Source organism: Saccostrea echinata, unplaced genomic scaffold (assembly GCF_033153115.1).
Source record: "Saccostrea echinata isolate AGI-Se365-2 ecotype Australia unplaced genomic scaffold, CSIRO_AGI_Sech_v1 ptg000066l, whole genome shotgun sequence".
NCBI lineage: Eukaryota > Metazoa > Mollusca > Bivalvia > Ostreida > Ostreidae > Saccostrea > Saccostrea echinata.
In genome coordinates, this window is record NW_026889815.1 from 346,197 (window position 1) to 357,944 (window position 11,748).

The window sequence follows — 11,748 nt, forward strand, 5'->3', positions numbered from 1 at the left end:
GACAGACGAATTAGACGGGGACCACATTATCAAATTCATGTCAGGAGGCCCCAAAAATTATGCTTACCTCACCGCCAAGGGAAAATCCATGTGTAAAGTCAAAGGATTGACTCTCAATTATCGGGCCTCTCAGATCGTGTCACCAGAGACTTTAGAAAAAATGCTCCAGAAAGAAATTGACGAAATCCAAGTCTCGTATCCCTACAAAATACAGAGGACTCGTCAACATGAAGTCAAGACAATACCTTTAGAAAAACAATATAGAATTGTCTATGATAAGAGACAATTGATGGAAGATTATAACACTTTACCTTATGGTTATTAAAAAAAAAAAAAAAAAAAACTGTATTTTAAATGTTGTTGTTATTTTATGGGGAAAACCCCCCCAAAAAAATGAGGGGTTATAAAAAGGGGGGAAAATAATATAACACTTCAGTCATGGCTGGTGTTGATAAGGAGCCAGACTACCTTCCTGTTTACCCTAAATATGCTCTGCTCTTAAAGAGAGAAGCTACCTTTGATGATCGATGGCCCGATTCTTTAAAAGGATTAATACCCGACCTAGCCAAAGCCGGATTTTATTACAGAGGAGTGAGTGAAAGACCATCTGTTTTCATTGTGGTATGACTTTAAACCTCTGGGAACCTACAGACCATCCTTATGTAGAACATGCTTATTGGAACCCTAATTGTCCTTACATCAATACCTATAAAGGACGTGAGTGGGTGATGATCGTATTCATTAACCATTTACTCCGGGCGGGATACAAACCTTCACCTGAGATCAAACCTCTACTAGACCAAACCTCTACAGAGATCCAGGCCACAGGAAAATGTCACATTTGTTTAGAGAGAGAATTACAAATGGCTTTACTCCCTTGCGGACACATATGTTGCTGTTATTTATGTGCTCCCACCTTCCGGTATTGCCCCATCTGTCGATCCGATGTGAAGAGAACTCAACGTATATTTCTGTGTTGAATAAAAAGGATTGAAACCCTATTTTTCTCTTCATTTGTCATCATGCAACCTGAGGAGACACTCCCGTCTTTTCAATTGAAACACGAATTTACCATGGTGGTAGCAGGACCTTCTAAATCGGGAAAAACGGAATTTGTCAAGAAATTGGTGGAAAATTTACATTGGATTACCCCCATGCCACAAAAAATTGTCTGGTGTTATCGGGAATGGCAACCTGCTTACACTACTTTAACAGATCGGGTCTCCTTCATTCGAAATATTCCAGAAGACGATGAGAAATTAGTGGGCAATATAACTATTCCTCACTTACTCATTTTTGACGACATGATGGGAGGAAAAGCCATCGAATCGATCGTGGATTGGTTTACCCGTAAAGCGCATCATCGGAATACCAGTGTGATTTACATCACTCAGAACTTATTTGATCGGGCACCACAACATCGCACCATTAGTTTGAATGCTCATTATTTAGTGTTGTTTAAAAATCCCAGAGACAAATCTCAAATCAGTGTCTTGAGTCGACAGTTGGCCTTACCACATTTGATGTCGGCCTATCAAGAAGCCACCAGTGTTCCTCACGGGTATCTCCTGGTGGACTTGAATCCACAGACCCCAGACGAATACAGATTGAGAAGTCGATTGTTTGAATGGTTGACTGTACACATGCCACAAGAGTATAAATAAAAATGTACCAACATTACACTTGTCATTCATCATTATACAGTCGTCATGGGTCGACCTCTCTCGGCCAAGAGTAAATTAGTGAAAACGTTACGACGTTTACAGCGGGAACGAGATCCTGCCAAGCGAGCTCATTTAATCGAATTAGGGCGTAAAGCCTTATTGAATTGGTTTGCTATGGGAGCTCGAAATTTGATACGTGGGGTCTTACCCATCAATAAACAGACTCAAAAGTTTATTAATAATCATCGTCAAGATTTAAGCATCATAGCCGATAAGTCGGCGAGTGATCAAGACAGAAAAAATGCCATTTTAAAACGCGGAGGAGCCGGATTTCTAGGCGGAGTCATCATTCGTCATTTATTTAAATGGAATGCACCTAAGAAACGACGTGTCCGTCGTTTGAAAAGTGTGGTAGTCAGAGTCGATAATAAGAAACAAAGAGTGTTTCCCGATTGGATGGTGCGAGTAGGAGGAGCAGCTCAAAAGACCAGAAAGAAGAGAAAACCTCCTAAGAGAAAACCTCAAAAGAGAAAACCTACTCAAAGAAAAGCCCCTGGTGGTAGAAAGAAAAGAAAAAAAACGACTCCCAAGACTCCAGCTCAACGAAAAGCCATGCCCGAAAGTCTGAAAAACGAAATCAATCAGTATTATAAGGAACAAAGACAAAAAACTATTGGGGAGTTATTAAAGAAACAAGCTGAAATGAGAATGGATCGTCCTATGGGGCCCATAGGCAGTCAAAGAGCTACCGATTTAGAAGTGTTTCCTCGAGTCAATGTGGGAATTCCCTCTCCTAGAATTAAAGTCCCCATTCACACTCCTAAAATAGCACGCTTTCAACCTCTGACCGCCTCTACACCTACACTTCCTAAAGGAATGAGATATAAATGTCGATATTGTTCCAAAATCTACGTCACCGAGAAAAATAGAGACAAACACGAGAAGGACAAACACGACATGTATGCTCCTCCTCCTCCTTGAGAGTATAAAAAGGAGAGAAACCTGGGACATGTCCTCATTTTAACCCCAGGATGACTAAGAAGAAGAAAAGAAGGACTTGCTGTTCTACACGATTAAAACCTCACTGGCCTCTTTTAAGAGTGTTATCTGACCCTCACTATTCCTCTCCATTAAAGACGGGTATTTTAAAACATTGTTCTGGAGATTGTATTCTCAAAATCTGCGAGATCGTGTACAACCTATTAAAAGGAGTGTTACCTCTCAGTTCGGCTCATAAAAGAAAACTAGCTCCTAAGAAACACATCTTCAGGAGACTGGTCAAACCTCAATCTGTCCATAAACGACGAGCTTTATTACTTCAACAGAAAGGAGGAAACATTTTACCCTTTTAATCTCAGCAGCACCTTTACTGTTGGGTGCCGGTCAGTCCGTCTATAAAGTCATCAAGAAGAAGAAGAAAAAAAAATGAGTCGTAAAATGGTGTTAGTTCCCGAAGTCTTATTGAACGATCTCAAGGCAAAATTACCCAAACCTCCGGAATTTCAATCCACCATCAGTTTAGGTCAGGAATTGGACGAGATTACAAGACGTGAAGATTTAACCCCAGAAGAAAAAGTCGCTTTATATGGCCAGGAACTTCATCGATATAGGAATTATTTACAACAAGCTAGACAGGAACCTATTTCTAAACCTAAAATTTCAGCAGCAGCTCCAGCAGCAGGAGCAGCTCCAGCAGCAGCAGCAGCAGCACCAGCAGCCCCAGGTGAAATTGAAGATGAAATCCTTGAAACAGTGAATAAAAACATGAAAAGAAAAGCTGGATTATTATTAAATCATTTAAAGAAAACCAAGGTGTTGAGTTGGAATAAGGAAGGTGAAATTAGTTATCGAGGTCAAAAAGTTCCCGATTCTAACATTGTGGATTTAATGGCTGATAGTATGAGATCTCGTTCTCGTAAAAACCATCCCCTTCCTAAAGGATTAGATGAATTTGCTCAAGCTTTAAAAGAGACGCGTACTCCTCTGGAATACCTGAGCAATGGAAACCTTATAAAAGCCATGCAGAGACCTGGAAAAATCAGTACTCCTAAAAGTATCCTCAGTGATAGTGAGGACGAGGGCGATAGTGGATTTAAAGATGCTTCTTCTTCATTTTTTACCCCTATTAGTAGACCTGTTGGAGATAGAGGAATAAAAAAATCCACTCCTAGACCTCTGTTAAATTTAGCGAAGGCCATCAAAAAATCTAAATTCAGTCCAAGTTTACCGAAAAAGAGATTAGAACAGATCGACGAAAATTGGCTTTCATTACCTAAGATATGAAAAAGAAACCAGTGGAAGACATTTTAAAAGAGATTTATTATGATCCTAAAAGAGGGTACGGAGGACTACAAGCTTTGTATCGTCAGGTCAGAAGTCTGGGACATAAGATTTCCTTGAAAAAGATTCGAGAATGGTTAAAAGAGCAAGATACGTATACCTTACATAAACCCATTCAAAGAAAATTCCGGAGACAACAGACTAGAGTGACGGATATAGACGAACAATGGCAATTAGATTTAGCAGATGTGTCCAGTTTAAAGAAACACAATGACGGATATACGTTTTTATTGTGTGCCATTGACGTCTTATCTAAATATGCCTGGGTGGTGCCTTTAAAACAGAAAACTGGAAAGGAAATGATTCGAGGATTACGAGAGATTTTTCAACAAGACGGTCGACGTCCCGTCCGCATTCAATCGGATCAAGGAAAAGAATTTACCAATCGAGAATTCTTACAAGCTTTTAAATCCATTCATTTTTTTACCACTCGTAATACGGACACCAAAGCCAGTATCGTGGAACGATTTCAGCGTACTCTCAAAGCACGCATGTGGCGTTATTTCACCCGTCATAAATCAGACGGTATTTAGAGATCTTACCGGATTTAGTGTATGCTTACAATCACACTTATCATCGCAGTATCCAAAGAACACCAGCTCAAGTGAATGCTTCTAATGTGTTAAAAGTCTGGAAAACTTTATATGGGAAATCCAATCGGAAACAGTTTCCTAAACCTCAGTTTAAGGAAGGAGATCGGGTACGCATCAGTAAAGCCAAACGCACATTTGAAAAAGGATATTTACCTAACTGGACCACAGAACTGTTTACCATTTCTAAAAGAGTTCCTGGAAGGTATCCTTACGTGTATAGAGTGCAAGATTATAACGGAGAGGAATTAGAAGGGACTTTTTACGAGAAAGAATTACAAAAGATCATTAAAAAAGACGACGTGTACGAAGTGGAGGAAATCTTGGGGTATAAAAAGCGACGCCTAGGAAAAAAAATCATTCAAGAAGTCAAAGTTCGGTGGAAAGGATATCCCCCTAGTTTCGATTCATGGATTCCCCAAACGGATCTCATCCAATAGCTCCTCACTGGAAATTTTGTGGAGAGAATGTTCCCCGAGAAGAAATCGTTTATTTCGCACAATTATTGATCTGTGTATCTCTCATCGTCACCAGTGTGGTCATGTTAGCTTTACACGATCCTAATCGAGAATATTGGATGGTATGTGTGAGTTCTTCAGTGGGTTATATCATGCCTAGTCCTACGATGATGCATCATACACCTACCCCTAAGAAGACCACGAATGCACAGAGTTAATGTCTTTTTTAAAAAAAAATAGATACACCACAGAGTATATATATAAAATGGGAAAACAACAAAGATTTTTTTCATTTCTGATCTGACTGAGGACAGAGCACAACATGGAATTTTTAAGCTCCGAGTATCGTTGGAAAATGCAAGAGCCTACAGGTTCCACTAAAAAAGGAGAATGGATGAAAAACAAAGAGGAATGCATCCAAGATTTCATGGATAAGAATCCGGGAGAAACAGGACTCAATGATGTGTACCTGTATAAGAGATTCAAATTACCGGACCATGAATGTGCACCACTCATAGTATTATTATTAGGGTCATGGCGACCCCAGTATCAGGAATTCAAATGGAAAGTCAAATACGTTTTGGCTCACAAAACAGAGGCACCAGCAAGGACCTGGATTCAAGGAAAATGGATGGAAGAAGTCCGAGATTGTATCAAAGATTATGTAAACAAAGTGCTCAGAGAAGGATACGACATCATGGACTGTGCTTGTGAAACAGAATATTTGTACATGAGGAGAACTTTTCCTATTCAAAAAGAACTATGCAAAAGTATTCCATGTTTGTTAATTTAATGTTGTTGTTGTTGTTGTGAATTAAAAACCTAAGAAAAAAAAAAAAATTCTGGTGTTGTTGGTTTTTCCGCTTCGACTAAAAATAGATATCCCAAGGTATATATATAAATCTTAGCTTTGAGTTCACTGTGCTCATTTTTTTTTCAATCATGCCTTCTGTGTGGAGAATGTCGTATTTTCTTCACCAAGAAAATAGTGCCTGTCCTCATTGCCATAGGCAGTTGAGAGAGATCAGCAGATTACCTGAGTATGACAGTGAAGACGACGACCTTATTGGTTGGTATTGGGGATGTAATGAATGTGGAGAACGTATACCTCACTGGGAAGTAGACGATCCCCCTAGTTTGTGGTATTGTCGCTGTGATTGGTGCCTGAAATATTACCTGTGGAAATATGGGGTTGATTTTATGATGCCACGTTGGGCTAAGCGCATGAGAAGAAATACCAAGATCGAGAGATGCCCCTCCTGCTGGGAAGAAAACACCCAAGGAAAATGGAAATGTCAACAGTGTATGAAATATCCCTGCTGTGAAAAGTGTTACAAGTCCATTATACGGCTTTCTTACAGAAGTTGTCCCTTGTGTCGATTTGAACAATAATAATAATAAAAAAAAACTATAAAACCAAACCAGGTCTTATTTTTCTCAGCTGAATACATGTGATGACGTCACAATAGGCAGCTTGATGACTTGAATCGGTGCCAAGTTTATGCCCTAGGTAAAAAACCTGAGGTTTTTTTTTTTTTTTTTTAATCTATTTTTAGACTTTGGAAAAACCAATAGACTTAAAAAAAATTTATTTTTAGACTTTGGAAAAAACCAATAGACTTAAAAAAATTTATTTTTTGACTTTGGAAAAACCAATAGACTTAAAAAAATTTATTTTTTGACTTTGGAAAAACCAATAGACTTAAATAGAGTAAGAACGTGTGAAGCACGTGTGGGTTTTTTCAAAGCGACTATAAATAGTCAGATCCAAAGGTATTTAAAGCTGAGCTTTTTTAAAAAAAATTTCACAAAGCGACTGTAAATAGTCAGATCCAGAGGTATTTTTAAAGCTGAGCTTTTTTTGTGAAAAAAAAAAAATTTCACCACCACCACCACCACCACATTTCATCATGATTTTTATGTGGAGACTGAAGTATTTCTTTGAGGTAGAAAAGTATTACTGTCATTACTGTGATAGGGAGATGATCCATGAGCGTACATTTACGGTGTATGATCATCCCGGATGGCATCACAGAACTTATCAATTTTGCGAGCATTGTGAAATGGCTTTTCCTCACTGGTTTGTGGATGATCCCCCTTCCATGGAGACCTGTGGATGTAGATGGTGCGTGAAATATTTCACATGGAAGTACGGGGCAGAGAATATGGTGCCCCTATGGGTCAAAGTGACCAGGAAGAGAGCCTTAAAGAAATGTCTGACCTGCTGGGAGGAAAATACGGAGGGGAGATGGAAGTGCCAACAATGCCGACAGTATCCATGCTGTGTGAAATGTGTCGAGAACTTCGTCAAGATTTGCTACAGACTTTGTCCATTATGTAGATATGAAGGAAATAAATCATAAAATCAAAAAAAAAAACTGTTGTTGGGTTTTTCCTGAGATGCTAAAAATAGATTGGATAAGGTTATATAAAGAGGTATGACCCCCCAAAAAATCATTCATTCTGAAAAAGTTCATTGTCCAAGTCAGACGTGTTTTTAAAAAAGATGCAGTATCGTTGGTATTGTGAGAGCCCCATCACTCGGTTTATTTACATGGAAGGAGGGTGGATGAAAACTAAAGTAGGAGCGATCCTGGATTTCTTTGAAAATCATCCAGGACATTCCCTGGAAGACGTGTGGCTGGAAAAAAGAGTCAAAATCCCGCATCCTAAAGGAACTAGAGTGAGGGTGAAATTCAACCAGCATTACGAGCAATATAAATGGGTCAGCTGCACTCATCCTATGAATCGTTCGACACCGATGACCCTGGTTCTGAACGAAAGTCTCTGGTACTCCGACATAGGAGAGTGTGTGAGACATTTTTTCAAGATGAAGAAAAAAGAACTGACCTTTTCAGATTATCACGACGTTAAACAGTACCTGTATTGTCGCATCCCCCTTGCCCAGATCAAAGACAATATGGAAAAGGAAGGACCTGGTGTTTTGGACAGAGTGATTGATTACAGATCAGAAGAAGAAGAAGAAGAAGTGTAAAAAAAAAAAAAAAAAAACTCAATAAAATTTTTTTTTAAAAAAACAAAAAAACAAAAAGTGTTGTTATAAATAGAAGGGTCCTAAGTTATTTTGTTTCAGTATCTCACTGAACATGGCCGAGAGCAGTAGTTTTTACATGACTTTACCCAGTGATGGGTCCATGCAATCTTTTCCGAGTAATACGACGGCTCAATTTAAAACCTTATTACCACAAACAGTAGATTTAACAGATGGACAATGGGAAGTGGCTTTAACAGAATTGATGTATCCCATTTCATTGAAAAACATCACAGAAGAGGAAGCTTATTTTGACATCCTGCTTCCTCAGTTTTATGTTCCAAAACTCCAAGAACCTAGTGCCTTTAAATGGGGCAGATTTAAAATGAAAACCATAGAGGCGATGCCATTAAGCCAATGTCCTGTACTGTTAGATTGGGACCATACTGAATTTGCTAATCTCATAACCGAAGACCAGAAGATGGAAATTAAACGAATTCACTTTAGCCCGGGGCCTTACATTCATCCCATGGCTTTAACAAATGAAATCAGTCTTGGACTGGAAAGAACTTTGAATAAATTATGGAAGTTTTTGGGTGATCCTAGAAAAGAGAATGTCATGAAATTAGCCTATCATGACAAATATGATAAAGTGATGTATCAGTTTATGGGGAGAGAACTTAGAAAATATCCCCTTTGCATTCGTTTTCCCACAGCCCTAGCTTATAAGTTAGGAATAGAAAGTAAGAAGGTGATGCTTCAGAACGAAACAGAAACCAAATGGATCAACGTGAGTTACATGGGCAACCATAACGTCGATTTATATGAAAATCTGAAATCCATGTACGTGTATTGTGACTTGATTGAACCCCAGACGGTAGGATCCAATGCCTTGAAATTATTAAGAGTGGTTCCTTGTACACTCAATCTGGAAGATATAAAACAAGCCAAATGGGAACCCGTTAGAGCGGAATATTTGAAACTGAGTAAAAAACATTTCGATAGCATTGAGATTCATATCATGACTCCTTTAGGGACTCCCATGCCTTTTTTAAATGGAAAATCGGTCGTGAAACTTCATTTCAGAAAAGTGTACTGAGATGAGTGTACATCTTTTTTGTTACATCCTATTGGGAGTGATGACTTGTCTGATATGCTGTCTGTATTGTATTCAACCTTAAGACAGGAAGGGGTATAAAAAGGAGTCCCCGGAGTGCATTTAGGTCAGTCTGACACGAGTCATGAAAACATGCAGTATCATCCAGGATTATTGAGACAAAGAGGACACGGACAGTTTGTCTATCATAGAGGTTTATTACGTCAAAAAGGACACGGTTTTGTAGGTGGAATTATCTCTGGATTGGCTGGAGCCCTTCCCCTTGATTTTACTGGATTACCAATACCAGACAGTTTGCTTCCACCCCATATAAGGGGAATTCGCCAGCATTTGAAATCTCAAAGAGGAGGAAATTTTATAGACTTTCTTTCGGGAATGGTACCGAACCTACCTATAGGGATGACTTTAAAAGAAGCTGTCCAATTAGGCTCAGGCCGGCGGCGACAAAGAGGTCGAGGATTTCTTAAAGATCTAGTCAAAATGGGTCGTAATCAAGCCTTGATTGCCGGAGCTAAAATAGGAGCGGATGTGATTAAAAAAAGGAAAAATATCAAAAATGCTCTTTTAACTCATGGACTCAATGCCGTTAAAAATACGGGCCTATTTGCTCTCAATAGAGGAGGAAGTCTAGCTTTTAAAAAGATGAATAAGAAAGGTCAAAAAGGCAAAGGGAGAAGAAAAAGAAGAAGACGGCAGAGAGGGAGAGGAGTTGTGAGAAATTTACTGAAAACGGGAGCCAAACATGCCTTGACTGCTGCCGCTAGAACGGGGTTAGATGTGTTAGAAAATAAGAGATCTTTAAAAGACGCTGTCAAAACTCAGGGAGTACAAGCCCTGAAACAAAGATTGAATCTAGGTAAGAAAAGAAGAAGAAAAAAAGCACCTGTGTTAGCCCGAGGAGGTCCTAAGAAGAGAAAAAGGGGTTTAGATATCTTTGATTGAGAGACACTATAAATAGGGGAGTCGAGTGAGATTGACCTTCATTTGTGAAAAATCCATCTTAATAGACAGACATCATGTTGCAACCAGATTCCTGTGCTTGTGGGATGAACAATTTACAATTGTTCCAAGTCCCCCCGACCAATATTGCTTTAGAAGACTCCAAATGGGAAGAATATTACCCCATTTCTAGTACTTTAAATTCGGATACGGCTCCCATTGAATTTGAAATTAAAGGACAAGGAGATCAATATCTGGATTTATCTCAAACGTATGTTCAAATGGTGTGTAAATTTACCAAAGACGATGGTACTGATCTGACTGGAGCTGGCACCACTTGCGCCCCGGTGAATAATATCTTTCATTCCTTGTTTACGGAAATCGATCTCAGTGTCAATGGAAAAATAGTGTCTCCGGGAACCGATACTTATCCTTACAAAGCTTATCTGGAGAAATTACTTTCTTACAAACCCAGAACTTTAATGACACAGATGAGAGCCTGTAGTCTGTGGGAAAAAGATACGGCAGGACACATGGACGAAGTGGGGGTAGCAGACCTTGGAGTGGCTCAAAATAAGACATTTGATGTAACCCCAGGTTCACAGGGTGGTCCCGATACTGTGACCATTGACGAACCCATCGTCCCAGAGTTACCGGCCAATTCTAGAAACGAAGGATTTAGAAAACGTCACCAGGCCAATCGGACAAATTCCACATCATAGAAACCGGAAATCTGAGAATAGAAGTCCAATTTACGAACAATACGGTGAACACCTTAAATTGTGTGGTGTATGCAGAATTCGATAACCTGTTAGAAATTAACAAACAGAGAGAAGTGAGTATTGATTACTAATGGATACGGGACAGTTGAGAGAAGTCTTATCCAGAGAATTAAAGAGTTCTTTTGGTGGAGTGTACCCTTTGGATATATTACCGGATCAATTAAGACTTGGAGAAAAAGCCATCGTGGTGAATACGGATCCTCAAGATCAACCTGGAGAACACTGGGTGTGTCTGTACGTGAGCAGTCCAGTGGTGGAATATTTTGACTCTTATGGATTTCCTCCCTTACAGAAAGAAATTCAAGACTTTATCCAGCGTCATGCTCACCAATGGATTTATAATCCGTATCGATATCAAGATTGGAAGACCGATGTGTGTGGACAATATTGTGTGTATTATTTACATCAAAGACACAAGTTGAGAAAGAAAGCAGACGAGTGGTTATTTCCCTTTGACCATAGTACAGCTTTACAAAGAGATCATTATGTAGCTCAATGGTTTAAAGACACTTATCATAAAAGACCTACGGGTCATGGACAAACTTGTCAATGTTTCTATCAAAATGTCATGTAATTAATTGTTGTTGTTATCAATAAAAAGAATTGGAAAAAAAAAAATCTGTGTTCTTGTTTTTTTTTTTTTTTTTTTTTTTTTTTTTTTTTAAAAGGGGGGGTTTTCCCCATGATACTAAATATAGAAAAAAAAAAGGTATATAAAAAAAAAAAGAAAAAAGAAAAGCCTCATTTGATCATGAGTCTCCAGGAGATACAGGGTGATTTATTAAACATTCCTGTAGAAGCTATCGTACATCAATGTAACTGTTTAACAGTCAGAGCTCATGGATTGAGTCAAAGTATAGCCGATA

The 11,748-nt window shown here is 38.9% G+C and overlaps 1 protein-coding gene across 1 annotated transcript; it reads left to right on the plus strand.

Moving 5' to 3' along the window:
- The first annotated feature begins 10,177 nt into the window (after nucleotides 1-10,177).
- LOC133176114 (uncharacterized protein F54H12.2-like) lies at nucleotides 10,178-10,822 on the plus strand. The gene has a single exon (XM_061311277.1). It carries the CDS (start codon nucleotides 10,178-10,180, stop codon nucleotides 10,820-10,822), a length of 645 nt encoding a protein of 214 aa, XP_061167261.1.
- The last annotated feature ends 926 nt before the right edge of the window (nucleotides 10,823-11,748 follow it).

Bases quoted from the DNA above. Each gene is read 5' to 3' on its own strand.
- LOC133176114 (XM_061311277.1), top strand. From the start codon at position 10,178: ATGTTGCAACCAGATTCCTGTGCTTGTGGGATGAACAATTTACAATTG.